Source organism: Theobroma cacao, chromosome 1 (genome assembly GCF_053813885.1).
Source record: "Theobroma cacao isolate CCN51 chromosome 1, ASM5381388v1, whole genome shotgun sequence".
In the NCBI taxonomy this organism is placed as follows: Eukaryota; Viridiplantae; Streptophyta; class Magnoliopsida; order Malvales; family Malvaceae; genus Theobroma; species Theobroma cacao.
The window spans coordinates 41003765-41024392 of NC_142639.1; the positions used below are offsets into that span (position 1 = coordinate 41003765).

At 36.0% G+C, this 20628-nt stretch overlaps 2 protein-coding genes across 2 annotated transcripts; one reads left to right on the forward strand and one right to left on the reverse strand.

Annotated features, from left to right (window-relative positions):
- The first annotated feature begins 5280 nt into the window (after nucleotides 1-5280).
- Nucleotides 5281-8434, forward strand: LOC18614355 (scarecrow-like protein 6). Its single transcript, XM_018114006.2, has one exon. It carries the CDS (start codon nucleotides 5867-5869, stop codon nucleotides 8054-8056), a length of 2190 nt encoding a protein of 729 aa, XP_017969495.2. The 5' UTR covers nucleotides 5281-5866; the 3' UTR covers nucleotides 8057-8434.
- An 8411-nt stretch (nucleotides 8435-16845) lies between these two features.
- LOC18614356 (phosphatidate cytidylyltransferase 4, chloroplastic) lies at nucleotides 16846-20535 on the reverse strand. The gene is made up of 7 exons (XM_018126737.2): nucleotides 20043-20535; nucleotides 19391-19695; nucleotides 19009-19199; nucleotides 18539-18663; nucleotides 18171-18304; nucleotides 17333-17448; nucleotides 16846-17135 (listed from the first exon to the last, which is right to left on the reverse strand). Exons 1-7 carry the CDS (start codon nucleotides 20304-20306, stop codon nucleotides 17044-17046), a joined length of 1227 nt encoding a protein of 408 aa, XP_017982226.2. The 5' UTR covers nucleotides 20307-20535; the 3' UTR covers nucleotides 16846-17043.
- Between the last annotated feature and the right edge of the window lie 93 nt (nucleotides 20536-20628).

Genomic DNA, 20628 nt, shown 5'->3' on the forward strand with positions numbered 1-20628 from the left:
GGAAAGCAACCAAAGTAAACCTTTTCCTCCTTTTAGAAATCTTATCTTCGGGAAAAAATCAATTTTTGCTATAAGCAAAATCAAATCTTAAATAAGAAAGTGTAATGAAAATTTAATAAATGTTAGATTCAATGCTAGTTGATATTTTTTATCCGATTAACATATAACATAATTTTATGATATAGTCATATGATAGTTAATGCGATCACATTTATGATTGTAGCAACTGTTATATAATGATGTCTTTAAATCATATCATATATCTCACAAGGAAAAAATATCAATAATTGTAGCAGTGTGTGAGTATTTAAGCCTTTTAATCATATTTTGTAAGCCCTAACCATGTTAATTGTACACATTGATCCATTGATTAATGGGCTCTGATTCAATGAATAAAAAGGCTCTCTTGCTAAGGATCTAAAGAATCAAGTGGACCCGTTCATTCGGACCAAAATTTTGGGCTCAAAATCTAGCAGTGCAAGGAACAGAAACAAAAAAAACTAGGCGGGCTAGACTTAGCTCCTAGCTCAAACAATGTGAAAAATTAGAGGTGCACATGGGCTTGGTACAATGCGACAAAAGGCAAAAATTCCCATATTTAGGCCATCCCATAACCAGCCATGGTCTTTTATTATCTAAATTACAGAACAGCTAAATGACAAACAAAAGGGGAAAGCAGTGAAATCGAGTGGACTTAGAGGCAGAGGCCCATCTCTGCCGAGTTCTTTTAGCTGATTTTCTGAGATTTTGTACATGTAACATGGTTTCTTTTGATCATATGGCGGGAGGCAGGGCAACGTTTGACAAAAAAGAGCAGGCAGGGGTCATCATCGACAGCCTGTTTTTTTATCCCGACAAGGCTATAACAAGTTAAAGATGCATTACATATTATCTTTCTTGCATATTTGTATAGAAAAAATTAACTTTTTTAACCTTTCTTTTTTTCACTCAGTATAATTCAATTGGTAAAATTTTTTAATTGTCAATTGTACATTAATAACTTTATAGTTTGCACCAAAAAAGCTGTTTGGGCTCCACGGATTCAACTTCACTTGCTATTGGCAAAAGAGTTGTTCGCAAATAGAATCAGACTGAATCAATCGAATTTAATTGATATCATTAAAATCTAAACTTAATCTTTAATTATTAACTTAAATTAAATATTTATTAATATAATAATATCTCAAGACGAATCTGAATTAAAAATTCAAAATTCAACTAGATGAGATGGTTTAGTTTTCACAAATTCAACTTTTTTTATGAGTATTAAAAATGTTCATGAATCGAATCAGATTAAATTAATCAAATCTAATCAGTGATGGAGTCAAAATTTTAAGTTTTAAGAGATAAAAATAAAAAAATTAATATTTGAAGAAATGATATTATAAAATTTTTTAAAAATAAAAGTAAAATTTTAAAATATTAAAATAAAACAAAAAAATATAAATATTTGAAATTTTGGGAGCCCTACTAGCTCCCCTCCCTCTACCTCTTAATCTAATTGATATCTTTAAAATTTAAACTTAATTTTGAATTGTTCACTTAAATTAAATATTTAGTAATATAATAATACGTCAAGACAAATCCAAAATTAAAAATCAGAAACGGACCCGAATCGAATGGTATCCCGGCCCGTGGGCAGGTCTAGTGGCGACCGATGGATAAATTTCCGAGTATTTTTTTATTGAATGCAGAGTTTGCTGTTTCGTGCGGGACTTTAGAAAGTAACAAAATAACTTTATTTAATGAATATAAATGCAAAAATCCCAATTGCCCCTCACAACTCAAACAGCAAATGCCAAAAAACCTTGTCTATTTTAATTAATTTATTTAATATCAGAAAAACATGGAATAACATGATGAAAGACTTTGTCACCAACCAGAGTAATGCAAAATAAAAAGTCAAAGACACATTGCAAAAAATAAAATAAAAATAAAAATAAAACAATACCCCATGGAATTTGTATATATGCATGTATTTGAGTTTGTAAGTGCTTAAAAATCGATTGATCCGTGATCTAAATTGGCGGCGCTTGTGTCACGGAGTCGGCCCATGTATGGTTACCCGAACTATCATGTTCCATGTGGACCAAATGAATAATTTTTTATTATTTTTTCAATGTGTTATTTTAATTTTTTTTAATCATGGCCTGCCTTCACATCCAAGACGAAAACAACATATAAAAAAAATGGGTTTATGTAATATTTTTGGTAAGAAGCCTTTCCCAAACCTTGTAGAGGCTATCACGTCATGGTTCATGATTAGGGGTCTTCAAAATGAAAAAACAAAGCTAATTTACCCAAGAAGTTTCTATTATCCAAAACGCCTTGTGTTTTAGCTTTGCGACGGTGGCTTAGACTAGCAACCTTTTTTTACTTTGTGAGTTGCTTGAGATTTGGGGTGTCTTGAGAAGAGAGAAAAGAACTTGTCATCACCAAGCCCTTTTAGCCAACAAAAAGATTAGAAAAGATAGAGAGAGAGAGAGAGAGAGGGATGATAAAATTTTTGAAATGTATTGAAATAGAAAAATGAAGGGGGGAGAGAGAAGAAAGAGGGAAGCAAAGGGCATTTTTTTTATTTTTATTTTTTATTATTGTCAATAGGAAAGGAAGTGTTGAGTTCGGTCACTTTACACTTCATATGAGAGAGAGGAAGAGGGGGGGAGTTGTTGTTGCCAATCACATGGGGGGAGGGTGATAAACAAAGCCTCCTCCCTGACATGTCCAAATCATGGATTTCCTAAACAATTCATGGCAAACCTAAGCATGTCTCCCCTCCCCACATTAATACCCAAAATTTCAATCTTGTCTAGACAAATAGACAGCCAAAAATACCTGCTCCCTACACTTCCTGTAATGACCCTTAGGTTTTTTCCATTGTTATCATCTCATATATTTTATTTCCACTTGAATACATACATTGCATTTCGTATATACATATAATTTATATATTATATATATATATACATATACATACATACATAATTTAATCATGGGTCACGGATGCAAATTTCGTGTTAATTTGATAATGAATCACACAAGCAAAAGGGAAGTTTATTACCCTTTTGATTTTCATGGATTATATGATCATTGGTTGATAGGGGAAGTACATGTAATGCTAGAGGGGGAAAGTGACATTATTGATTCCAAGCAAGTGACCCTTAAGAACAAATATAGAAAAAAAAAAACTCATCCCAGTCCCAAGAGATGCAATGAGAAAACAAAGGGCAAATAGACAGCAACTTTGACTTTTTTCCTAGGTTAAAAGCACACCATATTAAACAGGGGCTTAAAAGAAAAAGAGAAATGTTTGTGAAACATGGTAGTTGAAAAAAGATAAAAAAAAAAAAGAAAAAAGGAAAACAATCAGAAGGATTACCCCTTTGTTCTAAATTTATGTCCCACCCTTTATGACTTGATTGAGTGATAGTAACACATTGCCTGCACACACCAATTCCATTTCGTCTCAAAATAATATATTTCGTAGATTTTATAAGTGTTACTGTTAAATCATTGACAAACTTTTTATTAATAAAATGACATGAATATAATTTTTCTTAATTTTCTAAATCTCTAGACAAACAATATGATCGAAATGAAGTTAATAGATGAGATATTATGTTTTTTCAGTGGCAAACAATGAAATCCAAGCTTAGTTATATCAAGGGTTTGAGGCAATAATTATTCTTTGCTTCTTAGTTTAAGATGGAAAAATTTCAAGCCGCATCTCTCTATGTTCTAAAAGTTTCAAGATGCAAACACACAAGCTAACCAATTCTAACCCCTAATTTTTTTTTTTTTTGGGTTCAATGAGATTCCATAATTTTGCTTTTAATATAAATTATCTCAAGATATTTGATTCGAGTGCAAGAATCAAATCATTACTTACGTTAGCAAACATGATAATTTGAACTTATTCTTATAATGTTTGACTAAATTAGCAAAGAGAGTTGCTCCCTAAATTTGCCAAACCAATTTTATTGAACTCTTGGAAGAGCAGTTCAAGTATTCAAATATTTATCATAAACGAGTTATTTTTGTAAATGCAAAAACTAAATCGAGATGAGGCTTGATTGTTCATGCAAATAGATTCAAAACATCATATGGTATTTATTCCGTCTTTGAATATATTTTTAAATTTTTATAAAAATTAAGATAAAAATTTTAATTTTGATATATTATACATGAAAAATTGAAAAAATAAAAAGATTTAATATTTTTTAATATAAAAGAGTAGAAGAAATGAAAAGCAAAGTGTTATTTGTTTATTTAATCAAAGTATTATTCTTTCAGTTCCACCATGTGACGGTGGAGAAATGATTTTGGTTAAAAAATCATTAATACATTGGGTTTGTTAGCCTTAATTAATATTTTATCAATGCTTCAAGAAAAGCAACAAAAATTTTTAATTCACACAACTTTATAATTATCCACCGAAACATATAATTACCCTAAATTAAAGGAACCATGCCTTCTTAATTACTCTTTAAATCCCATAATTTTTAAATTAGTAATTAATTAAATATTACATTGACAACTATACCCTTTCCTTTCCTAAAAATGACCTAATTTCTATGGCTATTCTTATTTTTTACCTGAACCCAGAAAATGACTTCTCATGCAAACCAGCCTCGACCCATTGGTCCACGAAGAGTCGAACCCACGACTTGGACTGCAAATTCAACAACTTTTCTTCTTAATCACAGCCGCACATTTTTACCTCAACCAAAATATCTCAGCCGTTAAAACCTTTTCTCGATATTTTCAATACCCTCTAAGGAAAAAAAAAAAAGAAAAAAGGCCAGACTCATTATCTCGTGTCGTCAGATTCAGTTTCGAAAACCAGGCCAGCAGGGATCTGTTCCATTAAAATCCCCAAAAGGCCCTTTTCGGACCGAACCTAAAAATTTTGGGACAAAACATAAGGGGTATTACGAGGAATGTGAATAAATAACCAAAAAACACCTTCTGAGCCAGTTCACCTTTCCTCTGTATCGTTGGCCTCTGTAAAAAGAAAAAAATAATATAAACGATAGACAAAACCCCAAAAGCGACGCGCCTGGAAGAGGAGTGAGAGAGTGAAAGCGTGCTGATATATAGTCGAATTCACGCGCGGCGGAGGTGAGAGTAGGGTTGAAATGGACGACAGGAACCCTACCAGGGAGATAACTACGTCTACAGACAAAAGCCACATAAAAGAAAAATATACCAGTAAATTAGAATAATACAAAAATAAGAAAATAAAAAAAAATAGAGAGAGAGAGAGAAGAAAGAGGAAAGGGAGAGAGAGACAGGATGAGGGGCACTTTACCACTTTTATATGTTGCACGCATCCATAGCAGAAAACAGAAGGAAGACAGAGTACTAGTACTACAAAGGCTCAAGAAGAAGAGAGAAAAGAAAGAGAACAGAAAAAAAAAAGAAGAAAAACCCAACCCAAAGTAAAGCCATAGAAACAAGAAGAAAGGAAAAGATGGTACCAAAAATGGGAGTTGAGGTTCCAATAACATCCAAGAATTGAAAGCAAAAGAAAGCGCAAGTAGAAGAAGCTGAGGTTGGTGCTTGAGAAGATGGATTTTTCTTATGTTCTTGAGTTAAGTCTTGCATGGTAGGAGGAATTCTTTTTTTATATATATATAGAGAAAGTGTATCCTCCAAAATTTGAGTTGGTCTTACTATAAAATTTGTCTCTTTTTTAACTTCTTCTTTGTAGTATTCAAACGAACCCATCTCTGTTTTTTGTTTGAAGTTTCTTCCTTTTTTTTCTCTTGTCTAACCGGTGGGAGGTGGTTTATTGGTTATTGGAAACTGGAGAGTTTTGGGTTCTTGGGTTTTTTGAGGGTACTTTTGTTCTTGATTTTCTTAGATGAAGGCCATGCCCCAACCCTTTGAGGAGTTTCAAGGGAAGGGGGCGTTAGATTTCTCTTCTTCTACTTCTTCTTGCTCAGATTCATCACTGTTACTCCAAAACCAACATCATCAACAAGAGGAAAAGTGGCAAAGCAACAACAAGGAAGGTTGCTGCTATGTGGGCAGTGAGCCCACATCTGTCCTTGACACTAGAAGAAGCCCAAGTCCTCCAACATCTTCCTCAACACTGTCTTCCTCTCTGGGCGGAAGCGGAGGCGGCGGAGGAGGCAGCGGTGCCTCCACGGACACCACCGGCGTGGCGGCAATTCCGGCTGTCTCCGGCAACAACAACAGCCAGTCCGTAGATATTGGAACGGAAAAATGTGGTTTGGGTATGGAGGATTGGGAGAGTGTGTTGTCCGGTTCTCCTAGTCAAGAACAATCCATTTTGACGCTAATTATGGGTAATATTGAAGACCCTTCCATGGGCTTAAACAAGATTCTTCAGTCGGGTGCTGGGTCTCAAGATATGGAGTTCAATGCAGGTTTTGGTTTGGTGGATCAAGGTTTTGCCTTTGAGTCCATTGCTAGTGGTGGCAATTTGGTAAGCAACAATGACCCTCCTCTTGCTGGAAGTTGCTCTGATTTTACGAGGCTTGGGACGGTTTCAACCCCAACAAATCCCGTATTTACATCTTCACCTCCCAATCTTTTGCCTACTCCACTCCCTCCTGGTGCCTTTCCACCACAACAGCAGCAGCTGCAGCCCCTTGAAGCTTTAGATGAAAAGCCACAGATTTTTAATCCCCAGGTGATAATAAACCAAAATCAAGCTCAGTTTACGCAAAACCCGGCTATGTTCTTGCCACTTTCATATGCTCAATTGCAAGAACATCATCTTTTATCACCACCACCACCAAAGAGACTCAACTCTGGCTCGAGTGCACCAAATTATCAGGTCCCAAGGGTTCCGTTTCCGGGTTCAGGGCAGGAGTTTTATCTTAGGCGCCAGCAACAACAGCTCCAGATGCTTCAGCAAAGACCAACAACAATTGGAATGGCAGCAGCAGCGAAACCAAAAATAGTTAGTGATGAATTGGCGAACCAGCAGCTTCAGCAGGCGATAATTGACCTACTAATCCAGGCCGCAGAGCTGATCGAAACCGGGAATTTGGTACTCGCGCAAGGGATATTGGCGCGGCTCAATCACCAGCTCTCTCCTGTAGGTAAGCCCTTTATCAGGGCTGCTTTCTACTTCAAGGAGGCCTTACAGTTACTCCTTCGTTTGAACACTACCAACAACACATCGGCTTTGTCCACGTATAACATGATTTTCAAGATTGGCGCTTACAAGTCGTTCTCTGAGATTTCTCCAATCGTTCAGTTTGCCAATTTTACTTGCAACCAAGCGCTTCTTGAGGTTTTTGAAGGGTGTAGTAGAATTCACATTATTGATTTCGATATTGGGTATGGTGGGCAATGGGCTTCTTTGATGCAGGAACTTGTCTTGAGAAATGGTGGAGCCCCTTCTTTGAAAATCACTGCCTTTTCTTCTCCATCCACTCATGACGAGCTGGAACTCAGTTTCACACAGGATAATCTTAAACACTTTGCTAGCGAAATCAACATGGCTTTCGAGATTGAAAGAATGAGTCTTGAAGCCTTGAGTTCTGGTTCTTGGCCGTTGCCACTGCACTTACCTGAAAATGAAGCAATTGCAGTTAATCTGCCCATTGGTTGTTTTTCTAATTACCCTTCAACCCTCCCTCTGGTCCTTCGTTTTGTAAAGCAGTTGTCACCCAAAATTGTGGTCTCTTTGGACAGGGGTTGCGACAGAACTGATGTTTCATTTCCTCACCATGTAGTCCATGCCCTCCAATCTTATTCCGGCCTCCTTGAGTCCCTTGATGCTGTGAATATGAATCTTGATGCCTTGCAAAAGATTGAGAGGTTCTTGCTTCAACCTGGTATCGAGAAGATTGTCTTGGGTCGACATCGGTCCCTGGAAAGAACACCTCCTTGGAGGAGTCTCTTTGTACAATCTGGATTCTCTCCATTGACTTTCAGTAATTTCACGGAGTCTCAAGCTGAGTGTTTGGTACAGCGGACTCCAATTAGTGGTTTCCATGTGGAGAAGAGGCAGTCTTCACTTGTTCTTTGCTGGCAGAGGAGAGAGCTAATTGCTGCTTCAGCTTGGAGGTGCTGAGGAGTGGAGTTTTTAGATATTGGTTCTTTACCAATTCAACTTTGCTGCGAAGGTGCTTCAACCTTCATAACTTACTGCTTTTAGTTTCTGATCTTTTTTTTTCCGCTTTTTTTCTTTTTGATTTTTGTTGCCTGTGGTTCTCTTAAGCTAATTGTCTATGTGCCTTAGGCCCTATTGTTTCCAATCAAGAAACCAAACATTTTAGTAACTGGATGGCTTTGTACAGTCCTTTTTCTTATTTTCAGCCTCATCCTTTGGATTTGGGTACATCTGTGAACTGTTTTGGTTCTTTTTCCTGCGATTGTTTGTTGTACACTTGACAACAAGGCAAAACAAGTTTATGGGAACAGGAGAATGAATTTGACCTCATAAATTAAATTATCTGGCGCTTGCTTGTATGTCAGTCTTTCTCTTTTTAATCTTCCAATTGCTTCCTCAAGTCATCAACTCTCTTATATCACACAAGAAACCGTGGATATGGTACTTTCCAACTGTTTGTGAAATTCCTGAAACTTCCCAATCCTGCAAGTTTCCATCATAAATAGAGACCATGCTCTCCCTGCAACATAGAAACGCTTTGAATTCAATGGTTTACCTCTCTGTGGAAAAACCATGGTTACATTTGGTTCAAACATTTTCTGCAATTCTCATGCAGCACCAAGGGAAAACTGATCATTGCTTTCAACAAAACTGCACCTGCCTAAAGTTTTTGGTTGGAAAAACCCCGCAGCTGAAAAAGTTTGTTAGACATCTTTCTGCTAGCTTTTCAACCGGATAATAATCCCTTTTGACATTCCTGATAAGCACAATAATTAAAGTGATAAGGTATGTTTAAGTTGGATTTTTGTGTTAAACGAGGGCTAAAAGATTTATCGGAAACTGCTGACATTGATGCTGAACCGTGGTTCATAGATTCATGGCACTTCAGATGGTCTTAAAAAGGATCCAATCCATCAAGATGTCCATTTTGATGGGTGCAATACATAATTAAACCTCATTATGTATAATGTATGATGATAGTTTATGCATGCCAACCCTTGTATAATTAATACATTGAGTTTATAATTCTTTTTAATGCCTCCCCCTAATGAGATCACATGGGTCTTGCACCATTGGACCCCCACATGATTAGTTTCTTTAAACTCTTGTCTCTCTTTTTTCCCCTCCTACCATGAAAGTTCTTCATTGATAATCTAACTAAGCTTTTCTTAAACAAAATTATAATAATATTTAAGGGTAAAGCCCATGTTGCATATGACTATGAGAGAGAGAGAGAGAGGGAGGGAGAAATTATTTATTTACGGAACTCCAATTTGTTCAATTTCTTAAGACTTGGGACATGAAATTAACCACCCCCATAAAAAGAAATGGTTTCAATGATGATTGATGCATATGTTTGTCTTAATTCTTATTCCTTTTAATGATAGTAGGTTGTTATTCTCAAAATACTGCAGAGAAATTTACTTTTGGACAACCTATAAATCCCTATGATTCGTTGATTGCTTTGCCTTAATTGATTTCTTACCAAATTCTTGAAACTTGTTTGAGTTGGGGTCAATGGTGAAGATGGTGACAGGGTAGTGAGTCTGCTTAAGTCTTCACCTTGTTTAAGCAATGATTAAGACGGGAGCTTGAGCTTTGTGTAAAGCAAGTCTATATCATTGGGCTAATGTAACAACTTCTACCACTATTTTAGTATTAATGGAATTTGTTAATTCGTTTTTTTTTTTTTTAATTAACCGATTGAGAATGACGGTTTATTTTGATTACTGTAATTGGTTTTGGGTGTCTAAATTTATGATTGAAATGTCTTTTTCTTAGTAACAATAATTTTCATTTTATTTCATTTTGTGACAAATTCCATATAAATGCAACTTGTTTTGCAAGTGGGGGAATGGGAAATTAGAGGCGGAGTTGCCACGTGCCTAGCATGTGGTCACCATTTTGGTTTTTTTTTTTTAGATTTTCTTAAAAATTCACAGCATAATTTTATTAAAAAAGCTTGAGCACAATAATTAATTAATATTACATTTAAACTAATCATTTTTTATATATAAAGGAAAAGATTAAAATGACTTATTACATCATTTTAGGCCATGATATATCTAAACTATCAACAATTAAATAAAAACATAAGAAGATATTTTTTATTTATATACTCTATCATAAAAACAAATTTTATTTTGCAATAAAATTCCAAATGTAAATACCTTTGATCCAAAACTATTAATCTTTTCAATTACTTATTTTTTCTATATACTATTTCTAATTTACTAAAGTTTCAATTCTTACATACTTAAAAATCTTAATTTTTTTTAAAGAGAAATTGTTTAAGTTATATATATATATATATATTATTTTGATCCTTAATACTTTTATTTTCTTTCAACCATATTGTCTAATAATCATGTCTTAGATTTCAGTTAATGAGATCAACATTTTTAGCCTCCCATGCAAGGTTCTTCATGGCCCTTAACGAAAAAAAACGTGAAAACTTTATGATAAAGAATACTCATTCTTTTTATCAAAATATTATTAAATTCTATTAAAAATATTATTTAATACATTAATGATGAGAACTTATTAATTTTATAAATCAATTTATATGATTATCATGTATTTATTTAATAATTAAATAATTATTTTTTAAAATATACTCTAAATAAACACATCTTGATTTTTTAAATTTACTGAGCAAAATTTATAAACTCTATTTAAAAAAAAAAATATTAAACATTATTCAACTCGGATTATATATATATATATATTCTCCAGGATATGATTTATAGTTTTGTATATGTTTAAAGAGTAAATTTTGAATTTTTTTAATTTAAAAAATATATATAACAGAAGCAATTAATTACTATAGAAGCTTTTCTTACGTGCAGCCTGCAGATCAAAGAAGCTTGTCCTAACGACCTTTAATGACACGTGGAGAACATGCATTGGTTAAAGCAAAAGGGCCCCAAAATCATCTGTTGAAATATTCCAATCAAGAAGTGCGCGGAGGCCCAATCCAACAATGGTGACTGATTGTCTCATGTGCTGCATCGTTTGGGGACAGTGAGATTGAAAATGACAACCAGAAATCGGACGGATATGTATCTCTGCGCCTAAAACGACGGGGCCCAGGATGAATGGTCGTGATCGTACGATCGAGCCACTTGTACGGAGGACCCAATACAAGACCGAGTGTCGATGAAGCCAGTCCAAAGATCTACGGACAGAAATGGAAGGCAGGGAGAAGTGGGCCCCTGCCCTTTTTCTTGCCTGAATCCCTGAGGTGTCGAGGCCAGTAAATGAACATGGAAACATGTCCATTTGCAGATCAGATACAGACCTTCCTAGTGAATTGTCTTTGTCAACAAAGATTAAGCAATCTTTACGGTCTGATCCATGCTGTTTCGGGAGAATCACCATCTGATTGCCCAAAGGTTGCCGCAAAGTGGGTGACATTGAGCCAAGGGGGAAATTCATAGATTTTGAGGATTTTTCTTTTCAAGGCAAGCTTTTCAATGCCTACTTTCCTTATCCTAACTAAACCATGGATAATCTCCCACCATGGCAATAGATTTCTTCACATTAATGATTAGACTCAAGACACTATTACATTTTTACCAAAATAGTGACCATGGGGTACTTAATCCAAAATTTCTCAACAACCAGTCATAACATTTGAGCTCTCTAACTTGTCCATTGATGAAAGAAAGTGAAAGAGATTGGTTGTGTACAATTATTGCTTGCATGTTTTGAGAGATAAGTGGTAATATTTATGAAAAGAGACGTTAATATGCTAACGAGATATGATGACATGATGAAATTCAAATGAAAACATCAACAAACATAATACGAGATCGATAAAATTTGAGATGAGAAAAAAAATGTGAGTATGAGTTTCGAAAAATTCTCTTGAATTGTTGTCCTTTTTTCATCCTATTTACCAGAGAGTAGAATTTTGAAACCTTGGGTCAACATTAGATTGACAAAAGGGAGCCTGAAAATGAAATTTCTCAAAGATAGTACATGTCAAGAACATGATTGAGTCAGTATGCCGGGACGTACTAAAATGTTTAATACTTTGGCAATTGGAGGGTTTTGTACTTCAGACCAAGATCATTCCGTGTTCTGACATGGGATTTTCTTTTCTCCCTCCCCTTCCATCATAATCCAGAATTACTTTTTCCCCTTCTTCCAAACTCTAGGTCATGCTAAGTTTCAAGTTGGTATAGCTTTTTTCTTAACTCATACGTGTGCCTGTTCAATTCAACTATGTGTGTTCTTTCTTGTAAGTTATGACTTTCCCTGGAGATTCCATTTTCTAAACTTGGGAAAACTCTGAAAGGAAATAGAGTTTTAGCTAGAAACGATCGAGTCTTTATGATCCAAGCTAATGCTTTTTCTCAATTTTGGCAGTTCTCTTCTAAAGTTTTTATCAGGTATCAGATACAGATAGCTATCAATAATTCAGTATGTACTTAAATTACTGCACCAGTAAATCAAAAGGACCACCATTTTTACCCTTTCAAACTCATGCTGGAGGTGCCAAAGGAAGCCACGATTGGATATAACTGGTCAACTACGAGAACAGATAAATCAATTCATATGGTGAATCCAGGATGTCTCTCTTTGAAAGCGACGAAGGATCGGTGAATTACGTTGATGCTTTAATAACCAAGATTGGGAAAGGCACAGCTCATGGTCTAGGAACAGAAAGAATATTTTTTCTTACCCATAAATGGGATTTTAGAAAGACAATGTAGAGTCAATTTCAGGGGGGTTAAGGGCTGTCTTAAGTAGTAGTTAGCTGGAGCTCTTGCCTTCCACAAACTAAAGGGAAACCCCACATGAAATTTTTCTGGCCCCTCACCCCCACAAAGTAGCTTTCATGAAACAAAGACAAGTTCCTTACGAACCAAAGTGTCTGAAAGAAACAATGATGAGGATTAATACATAAGAGGCCTTAACTAGAAGAGTCATAAGGCGAAAATGAGCTGGTCTTTTAGCAAAAGAGATTGAAATTATGGTGATTAGTGATTGGAGTAACAATATATCTATGGGGTTCTTTTTTTTTTTTGTTTTGCTCTTAGGTGCGTGGCCCATTTGGGGGAAGGAAAGGGAAAGAACATAAGCAAATGAATGGAAAAGTGGCTTTCCCCTTATCATTCTTGGATGGACCTGCCATTGTTGCCTTTAGTCACCTCAACAGTTGAAAGCAGATTCCAGGGAATTGAAGAGGACGCGAGAGAGAGAGAGAGAGAGAGAGAGAAAGGGAGCAGGATTTAGCTAGGCTGGGCATCTTCTAGATATGGAAGCCCATAAAAGTGGCACACTTTCTTTATATTTTTTTCTTTGAAGCTCTTAAAAAATCACCCTTCCCTGGAAAGTATAATGATAAACAACTTTTCATTAAGGAATTGAGGTAAGCACTTTTGTCTCGAAGAAGCCTCCTAGGAGTGAGGGATTCAGTTTTTATGTTTTTTGGAAGAACAAAGATATGCTAGAGACTCGAGACATTTGCCAGCTTTTGTCCTCTTCAAAGTTCAAAACATGTTTTGGTGGGTCACTAACCCAAAGCCTAATCCTGTAATTCAACCACCATTTCCTGTGCATCTTAACCCACAATCACCTTGTAAAACTTCCATTTTTCTTTTCTAGAGCTTACAAAATGCATAGAAAAAAACACACAAATGGGTCCCCTCTTTGCATGGGTAAAGAATATCGAAAAGGTTGAAAAAGGAAAAATACCAGCAATCCAATTACCCTGCATTGGTGCTTTGGAATGCTGAAAATCTTCTTCAGATGGGCCAAAACAAAGTTTATTAGGGTTAATTACAAGAGTATATACTATTCTTTATTGTTATTTTATTACTTAATCATGATTCTCAAATCATCAACCAGATCTTTTTTCCCACAAAGATACATATGCCTCAGTGATAATATTGTTATTAATTTGATCACAAGGCATTTCACGTTGCTAGAAACATGCACATTCCTGTAACGTATCTTGCTCACGACAAGCTGTAAAGAAGGCTGAAAGTCTTTCAGGATATGATCTCTCTTGCCCGAGGTTGATGCTCTCTTTTTGCCCCCCTCGGCCCTTTAGGGAGTTGATGTTTCCTTAGCATCGAAGCAATCTGATGTTTATGATCATGTGGTGTTCTTGTTATAATTAACCCCCTAGTCTATCTATTTGCTGACATGACTCTATCACAGTTTAATAATCCAATGAATTCCCATGATTTCTTCATAGTGAAACAGTATTTCCCCTTGATCTGCCACATGCATATGAGCACCCCAATTATATTATGTAACCACAAGCTAATAATTATGGTTTCAATTCTCAACCTTCAACAGAATGCAGCAAAGGAAAAGTGAGAGAATTGGTTGAGCCATGTAGTGCACAATGATTGCAGACTTTTAACACACATGCCAAGACCCATCACTTGGTACCAAAAATGAAATACAAATCAAAACAATAAGATTAAGATAATAGTACTAAAATACTTAAAACAGAAAGAGAATAGGGGGGGGGGGAAACCAGGGAAGCTAAAGCCAAAAACCTTGTGAGCATCCAAGGCAATATGCCTCCAGAAAAAGTAATAGAAAGAAAAGCAAAAGGTGGTAATGAGGTGGAGATGTGGTGGGGTGGCGTAGCTGAGATACATGGGTGTGCGTGTGCAAGAAAAGTAAGGGTTTTCATCAGACAATCTTTTGCTTCTCTCTCTCTCTCACACACTCACTCTCATTCTTCACTTTAATAGATGCTTGCCCACCATATCTTCTCCAACTCTTCTTTAAGTTTCCTTCATTGTTTTATTTTAAATTTTCCTCTCTCTTTGCTCTATCTCTTTCCCTCTTTTCCATCCTTTTCTTTCTCCATTTTCTAGTCAGCTTAGAAACAACGCGTTCTTTGCGTCCCACACATTTTCTTCTCTTCTTTCTCTTTCTATGTTGTGTGGTTTTTCCCCTTTTATGCCAAAACTAAAAAGTAAGCACTAATGCTTGTCAAAAGCCAATTATGGTAGGACCTCCATTAACAAACATAACATCCTAATTGGCTTCTTCCCTCTCTTCATCCTCAAGCCTCTCTCTCTCTCTCTCTCATAAATTTAGTGGAGGTTTGGCTCCACAGGGACTTTGCATGGATGACTTGGCTATAAGGCCTCCAAACCAGCGTCTTTAGTTTCATTTTTATCCCATCCTTCTTCTCTTTTCTTTCTCTTTTTGTATTTTTGGAAAAATTCCATCAAAGCCAAAGGTCAACCCGTACGTTCATTATTGCTCAAGTCTTTTTCCACCTTTTATACTCCTTTTTATTCTTATTTCTCTGCTTGTTATCATAATTCAATGTGTCCAAAGTCCAATAAATAAAGAAAAAAATAAGTTTTTTTATGAAATTAAGAATGGTGGGGTGGCACACCAACACCAAACCGAGCCTTCCCAAACCTGGTGTAGTTCTTGGAGTTGACCCCAAAGAAGCAAAAATGACATAAAGAAAAGAACAAAGAAGAAGAAACCGACAGCGATTTTGATTTGGGCAAACACATTTGCTTGGGTTGGAGTTTTGTCATTTTTCCATGACATAGTGCTAAAACAGACAACTCCATGTGAAAATTTTAAAGGGTTTGGCAGCCTCTTGTGTACATGGGGGCTTTGTCTTTGTGGTTGTTGCCTTCACGAAATAATTGGGTCACCGCCCTTTCTTGAATTCTTTTCTTCTTTCTCAGTTCTTTCAGTGATGAGATCGGAGAAGACTTCCTCTTCCACAACACTGTACTAATTATTATAAGTACACTATAAATTTAGACGGCACAAAGAGTTGACCATTGATGATTGGTTGAATTCATTTTGCCGCTGAAATCTCTCTCTCTTGAATGATTGATGGATTAGATGGAGATCTCTTAGTGTCTTGCCCCCTTTAGATCCTTTGTCTCTTACTAAGCTCTCTGAGTTAGAACATGTTCAAACTCGAAAAGCCATCTATATTTTCTTTAGTAAAACCAATCATCTGAAACAGGATTAACATTAACAGATCAATGGTAAGATTCGATGAGTAGTAGTTAGCAAATGATTATACTCTTAGCTTGATTAACTTAGATTTGAATGTATAAGGTAGAAATTATGTAACAAAATTGAGGTGTATGTCCAACATTTAATGTAAAATTTGACTTGAGATTGGAGGCTGTTGATTAGGGCATGGTACCAAAAAAGTAAAAATCAAACATGATTTGTTTTCTGTTGCTGAGATTGGTGGTGGAACCGACAACATGGAGGAGTAACATCAAGTCATTATCATAACCACCAAGATCATAATGAAAAGATTGAAGCTTAGCCCATGTTATAATTGTAATGTGGTTATTATTTGAAAGCTGAGCAAGTGGCTAAACGACGAAGAAGAAACAAATGGGTTAGGATGCCATGTGAAACCCAGGTGGTGGTTAGTCTTATTACACAACCGGCCTCCTATCCAACCCAAAAAGGTGGGACAAAAGATTATAGTACCTGTCTTGTCTGCTATCAAAATCAAAGCTTTATTGAGCCCTGATTGAGCCCATATTTGGTCCATTAACGATTACAATTGTATAATGCATGCTATATTCTTCAAATAATCGTATTGGCATGTTCATTTTCAGTTCCACATTAGTCGTACATTTTTATCTTTTATTCAAGTTGGTCATATTATTACAAGGAAAAATTCCCACAAATTAAAAGCAAAACCGCATCATGTCCAAATGCACCTTGGTCTAGATAAAATTTGAGAAAGGTGTATAAAAATTTAACTCCAAGAGTTGACAATCGAGTAAAAATATGGGGATGGCAGAGCTGCAAATGCAATCTCAGCTTCCTTCTTTAAAAGCAAGTAGAATGAATTTACCCCTGCAAATATCCATCAAATTTGCTTCTGCAATCCTTTTAATATCCAAAAAGACAAAGGAGAATTTCTATCTGGTATTATTCTCTCTTGATATTGGTCAAAATTTTACATATCAAACGCCATAGACCGGTAATAAGATTTTGACAAAAGAGTATGCAAGTGCACCTGTGAATATGTAACTATCCACTCTGTCAAGTATTCCACCTGCATGACAATGCACACATGTTAACGTAATGATGACAAATGGTTTCTCAAGTTTTTTAGCACCAAATTACTCTAGCCAAATCATAAGAGCATCTATCTTTCAATTATTTCGAGTAGCAAACTTCTTGTTCACCCTCTGAGTATTGGAAATTAATTCAACTTGTAAGATAACTTAAAATATGCACAACTATAATTACCATGCCCAGGTATTAGGGAGCCGGAGTCCTTAACACCAGCATCGCGCTTGATCATTGATTCAGTCAGATCACCAAAAACAGACCCAAAGAAATTCAGAAACCCAAAGGCTATCGCACTGACAATGATGAAATAAATATGTCAAGTACTTGTTAATAAAAAATTTCAAAAGAAAAATAAACTAAAATATTCAGAGTTGTATAGATGTGGGTCAAGTTCATAGAATCCATGTTCGTTTATAAATATAACAGAGCAATCCAGTCATCCCCATGTTTGGCTCCTGGAATGATGAAAGCACTTACACTGATCCTAGTCAAAAGATTTGGTTTAATTTAAAAAATAAAAAATCATCGTTTGTCATGGTTACTCAAATTCCGTGTGCATGTGTCTACATACAGAAAGAGGCAGAAATCTTCAGAAAACACATTAGAAGCTCATGGTTCACATGCCATTGGACTAACGGATGTGTGCATGCATGTAAAGTACATGATCCCAAATGGATGCAACCATTGCTTTACATATTAATGAAAATAAATGATTTTGTACACCTTTGGTCCTCTCAATGAAGATACCTTACACTGTTGCTATAGCTTTCCAATCCTAATAGGCTCAAGAGATATATCAACCAAAAAAAGTATTCTGAGGCAAACGCTTGTCTTTTGTGGGAATGGATTCCAGTGATCTTTAAGTTACAATGGGCGTGTGTGTGTGTGTGTGTGTGTGAGAGAGAGAGAGAGAGAGAGAGAGAGAGAGAGAGAGAGAGAGAGAGAGAGAGAGAGCATGCTACTTTTGGATCACAAGATGTTTAATACAACATTACTTGAGAGATAGATTGAATACCTTAGCCAAGATGCTGGCCAGCTAAAAATCTTTGACAATACAACAGAAGTTGCTATACAACCACCCAAACCAACAATAGCTCCTTCCCATGTCTTCTTTGGACTTATATTAGTAAGTGGTGTCCTACCAATGGCCTGGATCAGAACAAGGTAACAAAAACAATCATGCTCATCGGAAAATATGCCCACCAATTAAAATGTAAGGAAAAATTTGTCCTCATGCCATTTAAATAACTGTATTTTTTGAAATTTAATTGAAAAATAACCAAAAATATACTAACAAAGTGATGCCAGCAGCACTGAGCTCTAACATACTAACAGTTTTAATTTAATAAGTGAAGCAAAGTCTTGTTGATCAAGCCCATATACCTTTCCACCCAAAAAAGCATATGTATCTGCGGCAATTATGCTGCTGACAGAAATCAAAGTTGCCACAAGGCCGACTGTCCAATGAGCTTGGCCACCAAGAAGAAAAGGCCATCCTGCTCCTAGTCCTGTCAAAAAGAAGCTGCTTAATAAAACAGTTTGGTGAAAATCATCACCCCACTCCCCCTTTTTTCCTAAACCATACATGAAAATGAACCAGAAGCCAGAAGACATGAAGTTTCACATTTAAGGAAAGAAAAGCTGTTTCAAGATCCATGATTCAGAAATTTCAAAATTCTAATTGAAACCACCAACTTTTCAGCCAAAACAGTATATAAGCTCTGACTTCAAATGAAAATAATAAATTCCATTTTCAGTTCTAATTAGTCTACTTAGCAAATATCAGTTTTCATGGAAAATTACTCAAATATTCGAGTTTACCAGCAGAAAAGAGTAAAAATCCAAATTCTTACTAGTATTCAAAGCAGGTGCTGCTAAACCACATCTAAGCTTAACCCAGAAACAAGGGAGGTAGCCACAATAAAATAGCCCAAACATGGTACTGCTCAGCTGAGCAAAACGAGGATTTCCTCTTTGCAAGAGCAATGACATAGCCACAACAAATGCAGCGGATGTAACCGAAATATCAATATTGCCATAGTACCTGACAATATAGCAGAAACACCAAATAAATTACAGCACCAAATCATTTTTAAAAGCTTCTACACGCAAAGTAGGAATTGAACATATTTGGAACGCAAGATGTTGCATTCCAAATAAAGACAATGGAAACAAAATCTTAGAAGATCCCTTATAATACAATCAGAGAAGATAAGGTATATCCATCAATCTTACAAGGTAAGTATGGGCATGAGGGCACAAATAACAGAGCAAACTCGTGAGACATATCTTGGAGGAGGTGTCATTCCAGCAGCAATTCCACGGCTCCTTACCAACTCAAAATACTCACGTGCACCGAGGAAAACAGCAGCAGCCAAAGCCACAGTGAAAACCCATCCCCCAGCTAATACAGCGCCTCCAACAGAGATACCAATACCAAGTCCAGAAACAATCCTTTTCCTCAACTGACTTGATTTATGCTGTTGCTCAGAAAGAGCATCCGCCTTCACCGTTGGTAAAATATGGCCTTTGTCAACTTCCTACAACATAGCAGTCTCAGGAACCATCTTACACAACAGTTTCAATTTACCTATTGAACAAAACTTGAGAATTGAAACTTAGATAATAACTAATCATGCATGAATATTTCCAATTATCTACCAATCACTTCCAAAATTCTCAAATAACAAAATTATTCAAAACCCTTAGTTCCAATTCCAAGTTCTCATTTTTTTGCTTTTCTTAAGAATTGAAGCTCTTCAGACATCAAAATGCAACAAATAATTTTTTGACAAGTTCCAAATTCTGATTCTAAAGTAAAAAGCGAAAAACACAACTTTGAACCCATGAAAGAAACAAATAGGAGCACAGCTATAAGTAAAGGTACCTCCTTGGTATTGCTTTCGTCGAGACTTTCCGGTTCAGCTCGCGCCACAGCCGTAATAACCCGCCGGTTGATGTAAATACGGGCAGAACGAACCGGGACGACTAATTCGGATCCATCAAAGACTAACTTAAGCTTGAGTTTAGGGACTCCCCTTCGACTGAGAGTTAGGGTTTTGTTGGATAAGGGACGGCATGGGCAACCGCAAAGTGAAGTCACTGAGAGCGGAATGAGATTGTACCGATCGGTTTCGACGAAGGAGGCCATTAACAATGGAAGCAAATAATCAAATTAATAAAATGATAAATCTTTTTTTATGGGCGAAAATCCCAGCTCATGTTTTCATTGTGGTTGGTTCGGTTTTTTTGAAGGATTTGAGGAGAGTTTGGAAAGACCTTTCGGAGTTTTTCGAGCCTTTGAGCTTCGAGGATGGTCTTTGGCTTGTTGGTATTGTACGGGGAACGGTTAGGTTCGTCCTGTACAGTTCGTTCCTCGGGGTAATTATGGAATTGGGGAAAATAAAATTATTAATTTAATATTAATTTTTTAATTCTTAAAATAAAATCTTACACATTTTCCTGGGAAAATT